General features: G+C 45.3%; 4 protein-coding genes across 4 annotated transcripts in view; 2 read left to right on the top strand and 2 right to left on the bottom strand.

Moving 5' to 3' along the window:
• Positions 1 to 248: 248 nt before the first annotated feature.
• Positions 249 to 10144, bottom strand: vps16 (VPS16 core subunit of CORVET and HOPS complexes). Its single transcript, XM_019269732.2, has 24 exons — positions 9946 to 10144; positions 6807 to 6895; positions 6626 to 6717; positions 6353 to 6481; positions 6123 to 6267; positions 5910 to 6025; positions 5707 to 5829; positions 5560 to 5615; positions 5376 to 5465; positions 4684 to 4855; positions 4470 to 4601; positions 4211 to 4338; positions 4090 to 4125; positions 3867 to 3975; positions 3649 to 3783; positions 3443 to 3551; positions 3273 to 3370; positions 2156 to 2260; positions 1768 to 1845; positions 1363 to 1449; positions 1161 to 1243; positions 932 to 1028; positions 681 to 784; positions 249 to 586 (listed from the first exon to the last, which is right to left on the bottom strand). Exons 1-24 carry the CDS (start codon positions 9993 to 9995, stop codon positions 445 to 447), a joined length of 2505 nt encoding a protein of 834 aa, XP_019125277.1. The 5' UTR covers positions 9996 to 10144; the 3' UTR covers positions 249 to 444.
• A 1189-nt stretch (positions 10145 to 11333) lies between these two features.
• On the top strand, positions 11334 to 16942 carry cavin2b (caveolae associated protein 2b). The gene is made up of 6 exons (XM_010749573.3): positions 11334 to 11679; positions 12423 to 12563; positions 12653 to 12754; positions 13874 to 14140; positions 14222 to 14374; positions 14735 to 16942. Exons 1-6 carry the CDS (start codon positions 11443 to 11445, stop codon positions 15119 to 15121), a joined length of 1287 nt encoding a protein of 428 aa, XP_010747875.1. The 5' UTR covers positions 11334 to 11442; the 3' UTR covers positions 15122 to 16942.
• A 1351-nt stretch (positions 16943 to 18293) lies between these two features.
• ebpl (EBP like) lies at positions 18294 to 19598 on the top strand. The gene is made up of 4 exons (XM_010749566.3): positions 18294 to 18656; positions 18752 to 18821; positions 18896 to 19034; positions 19119 to 19598. The coding sequence occupies exons 1-4, from the start codon at positions 18480 to 18482 to the stop codon at positions 19357 to 19359; spliced, it is 627 nt and encodes a 208-aa protein (XP_010747868.1). The 5' UTR covers positions 18294 to 18479; the 3' UTR covers positions 19360 to 19598.
• The window catches only part of arl11 (ADP-ribosylation factor-like 11), an 11417-nt gene continuing 10383 nt past the window's right edge, over positions 19472 to 20505 (bottom strand). Inside the window, exons 2-5 of the mRNA XM_010749567.3 lie at positions 20382 to 20447; positions 20188 to 20303; positions 19932 to 20109; positions 19472 to 19766 (exon numbers count right to left, since the gene is read on the bottom strand). Coding sequence (XP_010747869.1) covers positions 19638 to 19766; positions 19932 to 20109; positions 20188 to 20303; positions 20382 to 20447 — 489 coding nt within the window. The 3' untranslated portion in view covers positions 19472 to 19637. The remainder of the gene's footprint in view (positions 19767 to 19931; positions 20110 to 20187; positions 20304 to 20381; positions 20448 to 20505) is intronic.

Genomic DNA, 20505 nt, shown 5'->3' with positions numbered 1-20505 from the left:
TTATTGATTTAAATATTATTAAAGCTGAATGTGTTCATTATGTTTGCTGCTTAAATTTAAACTTGATTTATTTTATTATTGTAACACTTTCATAAAACATGAAGTTTCAATTAATAATGAACAAACAGGAAATTGGACAGCTTCAACAGGAGGTTGGACAGTTTCAACAGGAGGTTGGACAGCCATCACATGATGTTTGCAGGACAGACAGACGTGTGTATGTTTCATTAAACGTGACACGGACAAAGTTAATTTCTTCATTTCGGTTCTTTTTTATTCACATAAACACAGAAGAAGAAAATCAGCTGATCAATCACCATTTACATCAAAGCATGTGGACTGTGGTCGCCATGGTAACACCTGCTCTGAGATCTGAGTAAAGTGAGGGTCGTTTTGTGGCAGCAGACGTTCTGCCGTCTATGTACATGCACTCTGAATGGAAGATCACTTTTTGGCAGCGGACGCTCTGGCTCGGTTCAACCTGTCAATCAACAAGCGATCGGAGACGGAGCACCTGGACAGGACCACGCCCATCTCTGATTCGTTCTTGCGCTCGATGGCGGCGTCAGCCGCACCCTCGAGATCACTGACAGGAAGAGAAGAAGAAGAACGACCTGAGGGGTCACATCTCACCTGTCTGACATCACAGATGATCACATCACAGGTGTTTTGAGTCTTACCTGATGGCCAGGTGAGCTTTGACCTTCTGCTCAGGCGTCACCTTGGAAACGTATTTCTTGGCTTCATACTTGTTGTTACACTTCATGCAAACTTCAACAAATGCCTGAAGAAAAGACACAGCTAAGAATCATGGGAAATGTAGTTCTCTCTCTCTCTCTCTCTCTCTCTCTCTCTCTCTCTCTCCAAAGTTAACGTCAATTAACGAACATTGTTAAGTCTTTAATGAAAAGGTCAAGGGGCTTGTTATTACCAGGTAGCCAATAGGAGACTTCTTGCTCTTTGAAAACTTCTCTAGCTCCTCCCACTCCTCCTTTTCTGCCAGAGACTTCAGCTTCAACCACCAATACCTGCACAGGTGAGACAGGTAGAAAGGTGAAGAACATGTCAGTGTAAATAAAAATGATGTTTCCATGTTCTCTGCTCTGTGTTAAGCCAATCACAGCAGAGAGAGCAGTGACATCACTTCCTGAATGTCTCACCTTTTGTCTGGAACTCTGAAGTCTCTGTAAAGCTGTTCTGCTTGTTTGTGGAGTCCTAACGCCAGCAGAGCCTCCATGGTGGCCTGCACAACAGGAAGTGACATCACAAGACAGGCAGCGAGTACATGGGAATGAATAATGTAGTCCTACCTATACCCTATACCTGTTCAGACAGTCCCTGTAGCCCCGCCCCTCCACTCACCTGTAGGGACAGTCCCAGTAGCCCTGCGCCTTTCTCGTCATCCAGTTTCCGTTGGAAACGAAGCAGACGCATCTCGTCCTCTGTGGCCTGAAGACAAACGTTGACATGATAAACTGCTGACTTTCCTCAAGAGTCTGTTAGCTACATGCTAACAGACATACATACTAACTACTTATTTAATGTGCTGCGTTTGTCCACTAGATGGCAGCATGACATCACACTCTTTTTAAACAAGCCTAATTAAACGTTTAATTAACTTAATGAAGATAAATCCTTGCTGGTTTGTGGGTTGACTTTCAAGACAGGAATCATAACGTGTCCATGTTTCATGCGGGGTCAGGATTTTACAACATGTCAAAGTGTGACAGCTGATTTTATTATATTAAGTGTGTGACAGACTTTTACCTTTGCAGCAAACTCATTCTTCGCCTTGTTGTATTCATCTACTGCACTCTGCAGGAGAGACAGACGGCTCTCTAACCTCTGAGACAGACAGACAGACAGACAGACAGACAGACAGACAGACAGACACGTCATGTTTTATGAGTTCTCACAAGGTTCTTCAGTATACAGCTAACCTTCGTAACCTCAGACCTGTATGCTTCATAAACCGGACCGAATGTTATAAACATATGTCCAAGTATATAAACGATTTTGATGATGAGCTGAACTAAACATTTAATACAGATTCATGACACAGAGCTGATCAGCCTTCAAGTAATCATCATAATAATGAGGTCTCCTCCAGGTGAGACAACACAAAGTGAACTGGTTCAAGATGAACGTTTGTTACCTTTTCTCTGTAACTCGCAGTCACATAGTAGTTGGCGAGCTCTTGGTGATCGTCATCCTGGTTATAAAGATCCTTCAGAGTTTCCTGTTCCTGCAGTTTACAGAACTGACACACAGATTAACAGATTAATAATCTGGTCAATGTAACCGAGCTCAGCAGCCTCTATGGACATGATGGCAGAGGAGCAGAGAGTGAAGAGGACGCTGACGGAGGAAGCTAAGAAGAGAAAAGGAGAGAGTGAGCGAGCAAGAAGCCGCCGGACAAGAGTAAATGTGGGACTGACTTTTAGTGGTTGGTGAGAGCTTGGTGAAATAAAAGGCTGAAAGACAGACGCCGAGCTGGGCTGACTGCTGCTGGACTAGGCAGTGAGATCAGCTGCTGCTGGGTCTGGTTCTGGGCTGACTGCTGCTGGACTAGGCAGTGATATCAGCTGCTGCTGGGTCTGGTTCTGGTTCTGGTTCTGGGCTGACTGCTGCTGGTCCTGGTTCTGGTTCTGGGCTGACTGCTGCTGGACTAGTCACTGATATCAGCTGCTGCTGGGTCTGGTTCTGGTTCTGGGCTGACTGCTGCTGGACTAGTCAGTGATATTAGCTGGTGCTGTAGGTTCTGGTTCTGGGCTGACTGCTGCTGGACTAGTCAGTGATATTAGCTGCTGCTGGTTCTGGTTCTGGTTCTGGGCTGACTGCTGCTGGACTAGTCAGTGATATTAGCTGCTGCTGGTTCTGGTTCTGGGCTGACTGCTGCTGGACTAGTCAGTGATATTAGCTGCTGCTGGGGACCTGGATGATGATTGGCTGTTTGATCAGAAGTACTGTAATCAGAGTAAATACTTGAGTACAGCTGGACATAGTTACACAGTTACACTCTGAAACTGGATTAATCTTTATTATTTTATTCTTATCAATAAATTTAGATGAGGATGAGGGTGAGGGTCAGGATGAGGGTGAGGGTCAGGATGAGGGTGAGGGTCAGGATGAAGGTGAGGGTGAGGATGAAGGTGAGGTTTAGGATGAAGGTGAGGATGAAGGTGAGGATTAGGATGAAGGTGAGGATGAAGGTGAGGATCAGGATGAAGGTGAGGATGAAGGTGAGGATCAGGATGAAGGATGAGGAGTACCTGTCTGTAAAGGCTCAGTGCCACAGGCTGGTTCCTCAGCGTCATGAAGAAATCTCCTCTGTTCATCTCGTTCTTCAGGTAAGTCACCACAGTGTAAACTGAAAACAGGAAACCATCAGTGTGGCATCATTGTGTGACAGACAGGTGGTGGGCGGGGCTAACAGACTCACCTAGGTCAGTGTCTCCACTCTCCACAGCTTTACTGAGTGCCAGCTGACTCCTCTTCATCTTCAACAGCAGAGGAACCTGTTCTCCAGACCGGGCCTCGAAGTCCAACAGCTGACACACACACAAACATTCAGAACTAGACAGACTCTGAACCAAAACCTCAGGTCAGACATGGTCCTGGTACACAAACGGACAAACAGGAAGTTACCTTGATGGCGAGCTCAGTGCGTCCACATTCATACGCTTTAGCTGCAATGTGCGAGTACGACACACCAGGTGAGTCTCCCACCTTCACACACACAGCTCGGGCTATGGCTTCATCTGATAGGTCCTTCTGCTGCACCTGGACACAAGCACAGCACACATGTGAGTTCTGCAGGTAAATCAAACTGGACATGAGGTGGGAGGAGTAAGGAGCAAGGTTACCTTGCATGAAGCCCAGTGTTTGAGGACTCTGCTGACTCCCTGATAATCTGGAATCTTCAGGTAACGACAGATTTCTATCGCTAACGGATAAAACTGTCGATACACCAACCTGAGACACAGACAGGTATAGAGAAAGACACACACACACACACACACACACACACACACAGGTAAGAGTAACAGACAGGAACAGCAAGGGAAAACCTGGTTTTGGCAGACTCACCTGTCGATCAGCACCTGTAGAGTCATCTGTTTGAATCTGAGGTCAGATGTAAAGGAACTCACCAATCACTAAAGACCACTGTACACTCCATTTCCCATAATGCACCTGTGGGTAAGGATACTGAGTGTGTGTCAGTGGCAGCCCCACGCTGCTCTCTCTGACCGCGTTCAGAACTCTGAGTTCTCTGCAGGTCGACACGAACGGGTCGGGACTGAAGTCCGTCAGGAAACACTTCCCAAACGACGCCGCCTGGAGGACAGAACACGAGACAGAACCAACCGTGTTAGGAACACCACACAGGACCAACAGAGTTAGACTGCAGAACACCACACAGAACCAACGGTGTTAGGAACACCACACAGGACCAACTCTGTTCTCACCCTCAGCAGGGATTTCTGGGTGTTGGTGTCATATTCGTGTCCCGCTGCCTCCACACACTGTCTGACTGCTTCTCCCAGCATGCTTTGCTCCTTGATCTCCCTCAGGTACTCATCTGCCTTTTGACTCGACTTCTGCAAACACAAAGACAGAAATCAAACATGGAGTCTGCGTAAACATAAAGACAGACAGGTGCTCAGACAGACAGGTTCTGACCTCGTACTCTCTGTGGGCCTCCAGCAGCAGAGCTCCAGGAGCCATGGAGGCGATCTTGAAGATGTCCTGACAGACCAGAGGAACTTCCTGAAGCAGCTCCTGATTGGTCGAGCTGATGATACGAACTCCATCGAGCTCTCCAACCAAAACACACGGATCCTCGATGGGGAACCTGAGGTCATGGGTCAAGGGTCACACAGTGGTCAAACATGATCCAGAGCTACCCTAAAACCAGCAGAACCTAAACAAATGTACAGGAACCTGAGCACCACAAGAACCTTAATGAGCTCCTGGAGAACCAAAACGAGCCACCAACAAACCAGTCTGAACCGGTCTGTGGTTTGTAATAGTAAATTCAAGCCTTTGTTTCATTCACGAGAGACGCACAACCTCCCCCGTCTTAACATAAGACACCAGCTCCTTTTGTAAATTGTGATGCCTTGACTCAACTTTGCACCTAAATACAAGATCCTGCAGGATACTCCAGGTGTAAAACAAATCATCGGGGGTCAGCGCCAATACGGCGCCTCCGTGTCCCCATATTCAGGGTCTTTTCTCCATCTTTGACCGCTCGCATGTTGAACTGACCTTTTCTTTGCAAAGAAAATAAAAACCTTGTCAGCCGGCAGAAGTTCATTCTTCACCAGCAGCAGAGGACAACAGGTTCCAGTCTGAACTGGTTTAAAGGATACTGGATGGTGTCATTACAGACTCCAGCCACCATAAGCAGTTTGTCCCACATCAGCACCACAGACGGCTGCTGACTCTTCGGTCTGCGACACCTGGACAGGTAAGGAGGGTCAATGAAAAGACAGGAGGCAGACAGGCAGACAGATGGGTAAAGAGACAGGCAGGTAAAGAGACAGGTAGACGTACCAGACCATCTGTTTGGGAGGCGTTGACTTCTTGGTGTCGACTTCACTCAGTTTCTCCTGCAGATGTAAAATCACCTGTCAATCATCCACACAGACTGCGCCCCTTCATGTCTGATCAAACAGCTGATTGGACAGAGTAGCAGCTCACCTGGAGGTGGGAGGAGCCTGTCCAAAGGTGTCCAGTGTCAGTAAAGAGAGCCAGGTACTTATAGCTGAAAGACACGGACATGTGGACAACACTGCCAGCCTGAGGACTGAGACCTGGAGGACACTAAGACAGACAGACAGGTATGGTCAGATACCTGTCTGACTGTCAGTCTGACTGACTGTCTGACTGACTGCCTGTCTCACCACAGCAGTGCAGGACGTGTTGTCCAGGATGTAGAGTTCAGGTCCGGTGGACAGGAGGACTTTGGTCTGTCTGTCCTGAGTGAGGACAACCCAGCAGGGCGGCTTCCCCTGCAGACCTGAAGACAGACAGGCAGAGAGTAAGACAGAGAGACAGATGGGTAAACTCACACATTCTAACTCACAGAAGAAGAACTGAGGTAAGACAGGTGTTACCTGGGACTTCAGGTAACCGCCGGAGCTTCAGGTCGTCGATGTTGGTTGCTAAGGTGAAGCGGAAGGAGCCAGTTACTATAGCAACACCTGTTCCATATGGAGAGTGAAACACTTTGGCTTCAAGAACCTGGTTCTGGACCACTTCCTGTCCAAGACAACAAGACCAGTCAGTCCACTATTTAGTTAACAGACTGTTGATGGTTAGCTGGTTAGCTGGTTAACAGACTGACCTGGCCCATGCTGAAGTGTCTCTTAAAGGATCCGAACAGATCGTAGATCAGAACCGAGCCATCCTCCTGAACACACAACAGCTCATCACTGACTGTCCAACCCAACTGGACCACAGGACCACTCTTCCACTGAGAGAGAGACAGACAGACAGGTGTTACAGTACAACACATACCTTCATATACAGTAATATATAGATGTATACTGTGGACTGCAGTACTAGAATACTGCTGTAGTATATGCCACAGGTCACAGGTCACAGGTCTAGAACTCACAGGGAAGCTGGTGATGGAGACTCCAGACGCAGAATAAATCTCCAACTGAGGACGAGTACTGGGAGAACGTCTGTGAGGTTCTCTGAGGAGAGCTGAGAGACAGGTGGACAGTCAGACAGGTGGGAGAGTCAGACAGGTGGAGTGAGTGAGTGAGTGAGTGAGTGAGTGAGTGAGTGAGTACCTATCGGTCCTCCATACGGAGCTGCAGCCACCAAACTGTCTCTGAGTCCATCTCTGATACTCCAACACATTTCATACAGCTCGGACTTCCTGTATGAACACATGAACGCATCATGAACGCAACATGAACACATGAACACAACATGAACGCATCATGAACGCAACATGAACACATGAACGCAACATGAACGCATCATGGACGCAACATGAACACAACATGAACGCAACATGAACGCATCATGAACGCAACATGAACGCAACATGAACGCATCATGAACGCAACATAAACACATGAACGCATCATGAACGCAACATGAACACATGAACGCAACATGAACGCATCATGGACGCAACATGAACGCATCATGAACGCAACATAAACACATGAACGCATCATGAACGCAACATGAACACATGAACGCAACATGAACACAACATGAACGCAACATGAACGCATCATGAACGCAACATAAACACATGAACGCAACATGAACACATGAACGCAACATGAACGCAACATGAACGCATCATGAACGCATCATGAACGCAACATAAACACATGAACGCATCATGAACGCATCATGAACGCAACATGAACGCTTGAACACAACATGAACGCATCATGAACGCATGAACGCAACATGAACACATGAACGCATGATGAACACATGAATACATGAACCCAACATGAACACATGAACGCATCACGAACGCAACATGAACGCAACATGAACACATGAACGCAACATGAACACTTGAACACATCATGAACGCAACATGAACGCTTGAACACATCATGAACGCAACATGAACGCATCATGAACGCAACATGAACACATGAACGCATCATGAACGCTTGAACACAACATGAACGCATCATGAACGCATGAACGCAACATGAACACATGAACGCATGATGAACACATGAATACATGAACCCAACATGAACACATGAACGCATCATGAACGCAACATGAACACATGAATGCAACATAAACACATGAACACATCATGAATGCAACATGAACACATGAACACAACATGAACGCAACATAAACACATCATGAACGCAACATGAACGCATCATGAATGCAACATGAACACATGAACACATCATGAACGCAACATGAACACATGAACACATCATGAACGCAACATGAACACATGAACGCAACATGAACGCATGAACACATGAACACAACATGAATGCAACATGAACACATGAACACAACATGAACGCATGAACGCAACATGAACGCATGAACGCATCGTGAACACATGAACGCATCGTGAACACTTGAACGCATCGTGAACACTTGAACGCATCATGAACACTTGAACGCAGCATGAACGCAGCATGAACGCAACGTGAACGCATCATGAACGCATCATGAACGCATCATGAACACTTGAACGCATCATGAACGCATCATGAACGCCTGAACGCATCATGAACACTTGAACGCATCATGGACACCTGAACGCATCATGAACGCATCATGAACGCATCATGAACACATGAACGCATCATGAACACATGAACGCAACATGAACACATGAACGCAACATGAACGCATGAATACATGAACCCAACATGAACACATGAACACATGAACCCAACATGAACACATGAACGCATCATGAACACATGAACGCATCATGAACACATGAACGCAACATGAACACATGAACGCAACATGAACGCATGAATACATGAACCCAACATGAACACATGAACACATGAACCCAACATGAACACATGAATACATGAACCCAACATGAACGCATGAACGCATCATGAACACATGAACGCAACATGAACACATGAACGCAACATGAACACATGAACACAACATGAACACATGAACGCATCATGAACGCAACATGAACACATGAACACATCATGAACACATGAATGCATCATGAACACATGAACGCAACATGAACACATGAACGCAACATGAACACATGAACGCATCATGAACACATGAACGCATCATGAACACATGAACGCAACATGAACACATGAACGCAACATGAACACATGAACGCATCATGAACACATGAACGCATCATGAACACATGAACGCAACATGAACACATGAACGCAACATGAACACATGAACACAACATGAACACATGAACGCATCATGAACACATGAACGCATCATGAACGCAACATGAACACATGAACGCATCATGAACACATGAACGCATCATGAACACATGAACGCAACATGAACACATGAACGCAACATGAACACATGAACACATCATGAACACATGAACGCATCATGAACACATGAACGCAACATGAACACATGAACGCAACATGAACACATGAACACAACATGAACACATGAACGCATCATGAACGCAACATGAACACATGAACACATCATGAACACATGAACGCATCATGAACGCATCATGAACACATGAACGCATCATGAACGCATCATGAACACATGAACGCATCATGAACGCATCATGAACACATGAACGCATCATGAACGCATCATGAACACATGAACGCATCATGAACACATGAACGCAACATGAACACATGAACGCAACATGAACACATGAACGCAACATGAACACATGAACACAACATGAACACATGAACGCATGATGAACACATGAACGCATCATGAACGCAACATGAACACATGAACGCATCATGAACGCATCATGAACACTGAACGCATCATGAACGCATCATGAACACATGAACGCATCATGAACGCATCATGAATACATGAACGCATCATGAACGCATCATGAACGCATCATGAACGCATGAACGCAACATGAACACATGAACGCATGATGAACACATGAACACATCATGAACACATGAATGCATCATGAATGCATCATGAACGCATCATGAACACTTGAACGCATCATGAACACTTGAACGCATCATGAACACTTGAACGCATCATGGCCGTTTTCACGGTTTCTCAGATCAGCACTTATTAACCTGACTGGACTCGGGCTGTGATTGGTTAGAGTCTTGTCACTCACCTGAGGACGTCAACATACCTGTTACCAACAACAGTCAGAGCTCGCGCAGAGCTAACGCTAGCATTAACAGTGTCACGTGATGCTAACAGGGCCTCAGGTGAACTGACCGGTAAAAAGCTTCTCCCAGCGGGTTCCAGGTGGCTGTGATGAAGGCCATGGTGTCCCCCTGTGGAGAGCGATCAGCGTCTGATGAAGATGAAGATGAAGATGAAGATGAAGAGTCACGGTGAGCTTGGATCAGTCAGCTGATCGCTCCGTCAACAGCTGCAGCTTCTTCTTCTATGGTTCCGTCTTCTGCAGACGTCACTGTCGCCTCCTGGTGGCTGATGTTTGTTCCTACAACAACAGTGTAAAGTTTAAAGTGAAGGGACTTCAACATTTAAATGAATAAAAGACAAACACAAACATAGAGATGATGATACAGAGACTCTTCATGTTGGAGCTTTCAACTCAACTCATGGACTTCCTCAAGGAACTTCATCACCATAGAAATAGTTATTCTATAAGACATCAGGAGGTTCTTCATGTTCAGAGACTACAGTCAAAGGAAACACACACACACACACACACACACACACACACACACACACATTAATGAGTGTATTGTGTGTGAGGCCACTTCCTGTTGATCTACCACAGGACGTTCTCTGTGTTCTCAAACCACCACATGAAGACAAACACCGCTTCTGGTTCTGGTGTTTGGGTTCTTTCATTGAGCACCAACCATCACATGACACCACCACCTACCTGTGTGACAATTCAGCTGATATCAGGTGATATCTATAATCCCTCGAACGTTTGGAAAGGTTTGAAATAAGTTCAAGAACTGTTAAGTCAAAGACAGACAGACAGACAGACAGACAGACAGACAGACAGAGTTTTCATGTGAAAAAACAAACCAGTTATTCATCACAGAGAGACAGACAGGTCAGCGAGTGTACTCGACCTGTCTGTCTCTCTTATGTTTGAACATGAAGTCATCAGGAAGGAAACCTGTCTCTCTCCCTGGAATGTTGCTCACTCTCTCTCTCTCTCTCTCTCTCTCTCTCTCTCTCCATACACACAAAAACACAGTCGCTATGGGAACAGACCGCCTCCTGCCCTCTGGTCATCATGGTAACAAGGCCCTCCCCTCTGGGTGTGGTAGAGAGACACTGAGCTTCAGGCTGAGAGAGAGAGAAAGAGAGCGAGACAGAGATTTAACCCTTTAATCACTGTTTACACCAGTTTACACTGTTTTTGTTGTTTCTATTAGTTCATTGATTGATTGATTGATTGATTGGTTGAAATATTGTTTGGTTGATTGGTTGTTTCATTGGTTGATTGATTGTTGTATCCTGTAACACTTGGTTTGACTCTCAGGAGACAGTGAAGGAGTTAAAGGTGTGGACGTTTCCACAGACGGAAAGTTTTCCTGTGAGCCAACCAATCAGAATGCAGCACACAAACACACACACACACACACACACAGTGGGTGGGTGAAGTCGACTTTCACACACACACACACACACACAGTGGGTGGGTGAAGTCGACTTTCCAGAAACTTTTTGCCGTTTTCTGTTTTTCAGTTTGACTTTGAGTTGTTGTGTGAGGACAGAGTCATCATGGTAACCACTGAGACCCACCAGAGCCAGGACCTACTAGTCCCATCCCAGAACCAGGACCAACTGGACCAGCAGGACCAGCAGGATGAGAACCAGACCTCCCCTGCGCCAGCCCTGGCAGGATTCGACCCAGAGACAATGAGTCAGGGTCCCGTAAACGCCATCACGGTCCTCACACTGCTCGACAAACTGGTCAACATGTTGGACGCCGTGCAGGAGAACCAGAACAAGATGGAGGTGAGCCAGGACCACACCTACAGAACCAGAACTAACACCAGTACAGAACCAGAACTAAGCCCATGGCAGTCTGTATTTCTTTTATGGAATTTTTCAATACAAAGCTCTGATTAGGTTAGCAGACTTGTAACTGTGACCTGTTTGTCAAATTAAGGAGACTCAAACAAACAAACACTTAATAACTTTGACAGTTCAACAAAAGTATCTGGCTGAAGTCCAAACTCTGGAGTTTCCTGTTCCTGTCGATTGTAGTGTACAGTTCATGTTCAAACAGGTCAGACTGTCAGTCAACGTTATTAAACATGTTGAAAAGAAATAAACATGTAACGTGTTTGTGTGAGATAAGCCTTACAGACCATTGCTGAAGGACTGACATGACCCTGCAGGTTGAACCTGAACAGGAGATCAACACTGGCAGGAATCATCTGCTATGCATTGCAGCAAGCACTATGAACTAGGATCAGAGTCTACCTTCCAGTGAACATGGCCAGGCCGAACAGAACCCCTGAACCCAGCAGTGTCCAGTCTAACAGTGAATACAGCGACAGAACCTCTGAACCAGCAGTGTCCAGTCTAACAGTGAACACAGCAGCCTACTGAGGTGGTTTTCTTGCTGGGTTTGGCTCCTGGCATCCAAGGGCTGAGTCAGTTCAGCTACAAGGCTGACTGGGCTAACCACAGTTAGTGCTCCACTACTTAGCAATTCTTCCTGTCTGGTATCTGATTGGTTGGTTGTGTTTCAGGTGCATCAGGTGGAGATGGAGGGCGTGGTCAGAGGGATCCAGGCTGACATGACCAAACTGTCTAAGAGCCACAGTCACACCTCCAACACGGTCAGCAAACTGTTGGACAAGAGCCGGAAACTGTCCGTCACCATGAAGGAGGTGAAGACCGGTGTCATACAGTATGACTATTGTTTCACCTGTCAGGTAGATTCAAACTCTGGTTTCAATGACTCACCATGTTACTGCAGGTTCGTGATAAGATGGAGCGCCAAGGTGTCCAGGTGAAGAAGCTGGAGGCGAACCACGCCCACCTGATCAACAGGAACAACTTCAAAGTCCTCATCTTCCAGGTCAGTGAATGGTCAGAGGTCAGGTAGAAGCTGACTATGAAATGTGGACCAGTGCTGCCTCAACGTAGGGAAGCCCCCATTTATCCTGATCCATGTCACAGGAGTCCAGGTGTGTGAAGCATGCTGGGAGATGTAGTTCAGTTCCTCAGCAGGTCTGAAAGTCCTCTCAGACATTTAAAGATCTGCAGCAGGTTTGAAAAGTAAACCACACAGTTCAAACCCCCAGAACAGGGTTCAAAGGTCAATGATGAACTTTTAGATTCAACTTCTAAGCAAACATTGACAAGAGGTTCATTAAGATGACAGCAGAGCACAGTACACATCAGTATAAGTACACATCAGTACAAGTACACATCAGTCCTGCTAACATGGGTGTTCATCACATGACCGTCCTGTGCATGTTTCCGGACCAGCTCATACTGTAGTATCACTGTGTAGACATGTGTTTTCTGTCTCACTGACACCAAACATTCCTGTCCTCCCCAAAATACCCAGCATTCCACAGGGCGTGGTCCTCCGTCAGCTCAGCTTTTTAACCCTTCAGCTCGTCTGATTTGTATTTTTACTGTGACTCAGTTTATTAATATGTTTAATAAATGGAGTAAAGTATGTGGACTTCACAGAGTTTAAGTCTAAGAAGAGAAAAGGAGAGAGTGAGCGAGCAAGAAGCCGCTGGACAAGAGTAAATCTGACTATTAGTTGTTGACCTTGTTGTTGCAGTAAAGCTGTCGACTCGCTGGTTTTTGTTCAGTTTTTATCTTGTGGGAACCTCAAATATGTGAATAATTCAATTTGTCTGTTTTGTTTTCATCTTGTCAAATTAAAGGAAACATTTGGTGAATTAAGGGTTAATTAATGCGGCTATAAGGGAATCATTCTGTTTGGGAAGATTTCCCCAAAATCCCCCATGCTGGCTGTAAAGTATCTTTGAGGTTCTTCTGTAAGACTCCCATACGTTCCGTGATGGTTTCTCTACCATTTCCCAAACATTTCTCCAAGGCCCCCGCTCACACTTTTCTGTTGTTCCCTGATGAAGATTCAAAAATGCTCCTTTTAAAGCCCCCATAATGTTGACACCGTTCCTGAATGTTTCCCAAATTCTCTTCTTCCCCACTTCAGGAGGAGAACGAGATCCCAGCTAGCGTTTTTGTGAAGGATCCTCCTCCGTTTCCTCGTGATGAGATTTTGGAAGAAGGCGATGAATCAGCACCGGGCATCGTCAATGGCAACCGTTCCCTGGAGGGTGGGCTTCAGACCATCGACCTATCATCTGATGAGGATGTCGGGCTGGAAGCAGAACTAGACGAAGAGGAGGTGTGGCCTCAGGATCTGGAGAACATGGAGAAATCCAGAGCGGAGAAACTGAAACACTCCAGTTTGAAGAAGGTAAGAACCAAACACACGTGTGCAGTCAGACTGACAGGTGTACAGTCAGACAGATAGGTGTAACTGGTTCTCTCTCTGCAGGTCGACAGTCTGAAGAAGGCATTCTCCAGGCAGAACATTGAGAAGAAGATGACGAAGATTGGAACAAAGATTGTTTCTCAAGAGCAACGAGAGAAGATCAAACAGAAAACTTCCAGCCTGAAGGTTTCACCTCTGACATTCAGCATCAGGAAGGTAGTCTGTTATTATCAATAAATATTTTTAGACTCCACCAGAAATTCCCAGAACATTTCCCTCAGGATTCCCCAGTGTCGCTCTCATCTCTCCATGTTTGTCCCAAGTCTCCAGTAAAGTTCCTCTGAATTTCCACTAAAATTGGTTCCCCTGACATTCCTTTACCATTTTCCAAAGGTATCCTGTGAGGTCATGCCTAGGTTGCCCTAACACTCAGCTTAAGGAAAAGTTCCCCTCTCATTTCCCCTCAAGTTACCCGAAACTTGACGTTTGAATCTTCCAAGTCTCGCCCATGAATCCCCCCTCAGATTTCCTCAATATTCACCAGTTGTGTTATTCACTTCCTGTCTTTGTTTTCAGCCTCGCAGCAGCTCCGACTCTCAACCCCACGAAGCTTCCATTCAGACCGGAGAGTCGGTCATCACTGAGGCTGATGTCCAGCTCTCCCCGCTGGGCAGCACCGACCAGGAGGTCCCCTTCACAGAGGTCCACGCCCAGCTGGCTCCAGCCGAGCAGGAGGAGAAAGAGGAGGCAAAAGAGGAGGAGATGAAAGAGGAAGAGGAGAAAGAGGAGAAGATGAAAAAGGAAGAAATGAAAGGGGAAGAGGAGGAAGAGGAGGAGGAGGAGAGGGGAGGTGAGGAGGCATCCGGTGGGGAGGCAGATGTGTCGGTGGATTTAGAGGGAGTTAGTCAGGAGTATGCTCTGTCCTCCACCCTGCGTCAGGAGGAGAAAGAGGAGGAGTCCTAACAACTTCCGGAGGTTCCTCAACATAAAATGAAAAGATCTGAGGAGATGATTCAACATTTACTTATGTCTTCTTTGTCTTTGAGATGTTCATTTCAATGAAATCAGCAAAGAGACAAAGAAGTTTCACTAAATGCTGAACTGATCCTTTGTAGTTAAACAAAGGTTCATTCCAGACTTCATCTGTGCTGATGTTTAATTTCTTTACATGTGACATGAAAACTACACATCTCCACAATATCAACGTTTCATGAGCTGAAGACAAAAAAACACTGACAAGTAGTTTTAGGTTAAAGCTTTGTATGAAGTCGGAGAACTTTAAAGTTCTTCAACTGATGAACAAAATAAAACTAAAACTTTGGAGATGTGTGGTTCTTAGTTGACATGTTGAACGTTTAGTTTTTTATGTTTATTCTTGTTTTATTCAAAAACAGCTGACTCATATAATCACATCACTAATAATCAGCTGATCTATAACATTAACATGAAAACATTTACATCAGAACTCAGGCTTACCGAGGTAACCGTGGTGCTAAACAGATCCCTGAAAACACAAAACATTCCTCTAATGTTCTTCTAATGTTACTGTTGAACCTCCCAAACATATACATTTTATACTCACATTCCTCACGTTCCTCTGACGTTCGACTACCGCTGCTCAAACATTCCCCTAACGCTCCTCAAAGGTTGCCCCAATTTCCACTGAAGAACCATGTTTTTTTACTAAAGTACCTCTAAAGTTCCACTATGGTTCCCTCAAGGTTCCCATAAAGTTTTTGTAAGTGTCCACTGAAAATCCCCAAACATAAGCCAAAGATTCCCTTAAAGTTCTTCTAAGGTTCCTCTAAGGTCCACCTAGCATTCTGTCAAAGTGGTCTCAAAGTGGTCAAAGTGGTCTCAAAGTGGTTTTGCCCAATGGTCCCCTCATTCCCCCCTTGGTTCCTCTAAGGTTCCCTAAAGGTTCCTCTAACATTCCACCAAGATTACCTATAGTTTATTTAAGGTGCCACTACATTTTCTTAATTCAACCAAACATCCTGTAACAACATCTTCTAAGGTTCTTCTAAGGTTTTCTTAGGGTTCTGTTAAGGTACTCACAATGTTCCAGCGTGGTATCCCCTAAATCTTCCCTAGGTTCCTCCAAGGTTCCCCAAAGGTTCCTCTAACATTCAACCAGCCCAGTTCTGCTGTCTGAAATGTTTCCAACGATCAATAAGTCAATCAGTTTAGTGTTTTTCTATAACCAGCCTGTTGTCATTTAACTACTTATTAACCACACAGAAGTATTAATAACTGTAACAGCAACCTTAAACAAAATCAACAGACTGATCAGACAGTTTGAAACCAGCCCAGTCGAGTTCAACACTGAGTGACTGACGATTAATTGATAGATTGATTATACGAATAAATGACACGTAATGGTGAAGAGTCAGTGTGTATAAAGCAAGTAGTCCGACCTCAGTGAAATGTATCTGTCTTAGGGCAGCCTGTGTGATTTATTAATGTGTATTTCCACGTGTATGTAAATTTTGAAGGCCCAGGATAAACAGAGTTAAAGCCTCATCGAGGTCTGGACTCCACAGACCTCTGAAGGTGTACATGCTGCAGTCCAGACACTGACGTTTACTGCTGATTTTCAAACTGTTTCACTTTGTTGTTTAAGTTTAAAGTTGATGTCTTTCTTTTATTTTAATGAAAAAAGAAACTTTCTGCTGCCAAAGAACATTTCCTGCTTAACTCGTGTTACCTGTCAGACTACCAATCATCCATTAGGTGTGTGAAATCATCTGAACTTTGAAAAATAAAGGATTAAATGTAACCAGCTCTCTTTGTAATGTGTCTGTTTTATATCAACATGAACATGAAGACAGTTTTTTTAAGCAGTGACACTGCACACAGCTGTGTATATGTGTTTCCATGCCAACTGGGATCATATGACGATGAAGACCAGGTGGTATGAACAAAAGCTCCAGAGCAGCTGTTTTATCATTCAAACATATGTAAACATGGAAAACTTAAAGAAGCCGAGAATGTTCGTGTTTGTGTTTTTATGTCATTACCTGAAGATGACATAATTTATCTGTCAGTCGACTCTCGGTTGTATTTTTGAGGTCATGTTGAAGAAAAACTCATCAGAATAAAGAAATGGAACTGTGAACGGCTCTGTGAACCTCCTGCTGCAGGACAAATGTTACTGTCCAACAATAACACTATAACCTTCATCATCATGAACATTATGAGGATAATTGGTCAGACTGGATTTAATGAGGACAAACCAACAGTGAGCAACATGAGGAGGGAAATATGAACATTTGAGGTCAGACTGTCCAACCAGAATTTCAGACTGAAGACTACTTCCTGTCTGTCAGAGAAACTTCTGTCCTCTTTTAAAAGTAATGAGGTCACACTGACCGCTCGCTGTTGAACGACACACAGCTGGGTTCAGATTCAGGTGAGAACGTCTCAGCCAATCACAGCAGAGTTTCACCATGTTTCATCTTGACATCAAAACTGTTTCTTTCCATCTTTTCTGTCCTGTGACATGTTGGATGACACTTTTCTACTGTAAGAAAATGTTTCTGCTTGTCAGGAGGAATTTGTTCTTTAAACGTTCTGATGAAACTATAAAGTAACCTCATGTTGACTCACTCTGTTAATGCTGAAGCTTCTTTGAAACGTATCGCTTCCTGCTTTGACCGGTCACACACAGTTGGGTCCAGGTCCAGGTCCAGGTCCATCATTTGTCCTGTACAAAGTTCAGCTGCTCCTCCACTGATTGGCTTTTATTTTTCATATCAGTGTCAGTTGAATGCAGTCAGCAGTGTGAGGCAGAGGAAGCTGTCATCATCACTTCCACCATCAGTCCACTAGATGGCGTCATAAAGTTGCAGGTGGACCGCTTCCATTCACTGACACACAGGAGGACAATGCATCTATGAACATGACATTGTCATATCATTGTTACATTAACAGTGATACTGATAATGTAACAATGATAATGATAATAACAACATGTAAAGGGTCAGTGAATGTAGAGGTGATTTCTGAGGCTGGCCTCATCTGACAGGCAGTGGGGTGTTCTCCTCAGGAGCCAATGGGAGGGCTCGGGGTGGGGCTTAGAACCAACATAACCAATGGGAGGGCTCAGGGTGGGGCTTAGAACCAACATAACCAATGGGAGGGCTCGGGGTGGGGCTTAGAACCAACATAACCAATGGGAGGGCTCGGGGCATGGCCTGACACGTCACTCCACATTCACAACGTTTGTTTCAGAGTACCTCAACAGAGTATTACCTGTACATGAAGAAGTATTGCAGCCTGCACAGTACTCCTTATACTACTACCCCTCCTCTAACAGCAGATGGACTTAGCAGCGCCACCTGGCCTGTCTCTGGTTTCTGTCTTGTCTCTGTTAGCATGTAGCTTTCAGGTGTTTGCAGCCGCCCTGCTAACATGCAGGTATGGTGGGCGGAGCTCTGCAGAGGACAGGTGGATTCTGCTGTGGCTCTTCTACGACGTCATTGTCCACTTGACATTGGTATGACCAATCAGAATCAGGTTTAATGTTTTTATTGTTGTTTGTTTTTTATTGTTTATTTTCTGGTTGTTTATTTTCTGGTTGTCTATCCTCAGGAAGGACCATTTGTCTACATGTCTCTGGTTGGGTCAGTCGAGTTGTCTGATGGTCCGCTGGCTGAACTCTGTGAGTATTTTCTGTTTGTGAGTACGTTCTGTCTCTGTGAGTACTTTCTGTCTCTCTGACCTGTCTGTCTGTAGGGAAGGAGTACAGCAAGGCCGACAGTCGTTGGTTGATTTCTGATCCGACTATCGTCTCGATTGAACTGATGACTGTCGTCGTCGCCTCGCTACTCGCTCTGCTGCTAATACACGCAGTACTGAAGGACAAATACTACAGGTAATACTATGTATATTATTTGGTATATTTACACTATACATACTGTGTATTTGTACACATCTTTAATATTGTGCACATTCACAGACACTTTCTGCAGATCACTCTGAGCGTGTGCGAGCTGTACGGTGGCTGGATGACCTTCTGTCCTGATTGGCTGATTGGCAGTCCTCATCTGAACACGTCCAGCTGGCTCTACCTGTGGGTCTACCTGGTCTTTTTTAATGGGATCTGGGTCCTGGTGCCGGTCCTGCTGCTGGTTCAGTCCTGGTTCTGTCTGAGGAGACTGCACACACTCAGTCTGGATGGTGACGTAAAGAGGAAGTAGACGAAGATGGTGACGTTATCGATCAACTGGCCACCAATCAATCAACACCACATGATCACGTGATCACATGATGGCTGCTGGTGTTGACATTGAGAGAGACATTGCACTAAACTTTGATCATCTGAAAACTTTAATCAGTTTCAAACATTTTCTCACGACTGTGTCACAAAGAAGTCAGGATCAGTCAGATGTCACGTCACCATTTTTGTTGAATTAAACACTCAGAGCTTCTTTAACTTGGAGGATCAGTCTTTTTTACCCTTCCTTCCTTCCTCTTCTCAGCTCTTCTTGATGAGTTTGTTGACAGACATGAAGGCCTGTTGGAGGCCAAGTCCCTTCAGAGCGCTGCAGGCCTGAATCTCCCAAAGCCGGTTGGTGTAACTGGGCAGATCTAGCTGTTTGGAGATCTGAGAGAGAGGAAAAAGGATGGTAAGAAGAACTGGAGGAAGCATCTCCATCTGCTGTATTTTTTCTTTCAGTTCATTGAGTCGTGGGTTGTTTCTCTGTGCATCATTATTTGCATCAGCCGTTGAAGAGGTCAGGTTGTTCGTGGGTAGTGCAGGTCTTTGTACCTCACGTATGGTCATGGAGTTTGGCAGGTCCTTCTTATTGGCCAAAACCATCAGAGGAATTCCTCGTAATTTCTCATCAGCCAGGACCTTCTTCAGTGCCTTCTGGGCCTCAGGCAACCGGGCTGGATCACTGCTGTCCACTACGAAAACCAGAGCCTTACATTCGTCGATGTAGTACCTGAAGAAGAAAAAGAAAGAGAATGAGGAGGAGAAACAGGAGGGGCTTGTCTGTTTTGGGTGTGTGGTTTATTTGTACCTCCAGTTGGGTCTCATGTTCTTCTGTCCACCAACATCCCACACAGTCAGAGACGTCTTCTTGTCCAAGTCCAAAGTTCCAACGTTGAATCCGATGGTCGGCGACGTGTCCATAACCTTAAAGTTTACAGATGATTACGTTCACACTTGGACAGACTCCCTATCATCAAACTGTCTGCCTGTTCAGAGTCTCACCTGTCCTGTCAGCAGTCGGGCCAGCAGAGTCGACTTCCCAGCTGAGTCCAGACCCATCAAGATCACCTGAACACATCATCAAACATTCAGGACGAACCTGAACACATCATCAGACATTCAGGAC

This window comes from Larimichthys crocea, unplaced genomic scaffold (assembly GCF_000972845.2).
Source record: "Larimichthys crocea isolate SSNF unplaced genomic scaffold, L_crocea_2.0 scaffold380, whole genome shotgun sequence".
In the NCBI taxonomy this organism is placed as follows: domain Eukaryota; kingdom Metazoa; phylum Chordata; class Actinopteri; family Sciaenidae; genus Larimichthys; species Larimichthys crocea.
The sequence above is the reverse complement of the archived record's forward strand: the minus strand, read 5'-3'. Positions and strand labels throughout refer to the sequence as shown.

What these genes read in the sequence shown, in the direction of transcription:
- vps16 (XM_019269732.2), bottom strand. Translation starts at nt 9,995, where the DNA reads ATGGCCTTCATCACAGCCACCTGGAACCCGCTGGGAGAAGCTTTTTAC. An exon ending in TCTCCATCACCAGCTTCCCT is followed by an intron (nt 6,482 to 6,625) that starts GTGAGTTCTAGA and finishes TCTCTCTCTCAG; the next exon opens with TGGAAGAGTGGTCCTGTGGT. An exon ending in GAGTGGAGACACTGACCTAG is followed by an intron (nt 3,371 to 3,442) that starts GTGAGTCTGTTA and finishes TCCTGTTTTCAG; the next exon opens with TTTACACTGTGGTGACTTAC.
- cavin2b (XM_010749573.3), top strand. Translation starts at nt 11,443, where the DNA reads ATGGTAACCACTGAGACCCACCAGAGCCAGGACCTACTAGTCCCATCC. An exon ending in TGTCCGTCACCATGAAGGAG is followed by an intron (nt 12,564 to 12,652) that starts GTGAAGACCGGT and finishes ATGTTACTGCAG; the next exon opens with GTTCGTGATAAGATGGAGCG. An exon ending in TCAAAGTCCTCATCTTCCAG is followed by an intron (nt 12,755 to 13,873) that starts GTCAGTGAATGG and finishes TCCCCACTTCAG; the next exon opens with GAGGAGAACGAGATCCCAGC.
- ebpl (XM_010749566.3), top strand. Translation starts at nt 18,480, where the DNA reads ATGGACTTAGCAGCGCCACCTGGCCTGTCTCTGGTTTCTGTCTTGTCT. An exon ending in TCATTGTCCACTTGACATTG is followed by an intron (nt 18,657 to 18,751) that starts GTATGACCAATC and finishes GTCTATCCTCAG; the next exon opens with GAAGGACCATTTGTCTACAT. An exon ending in TGGTCCGCTGGCTGAACTCT is followed by an intron (nt 18,822 to 18,895) that starts GTGAGTATTTTC and finishes GTCTGTCTGTAG; the next exon opens with GGAAGGAGTACAGCAAGGCC.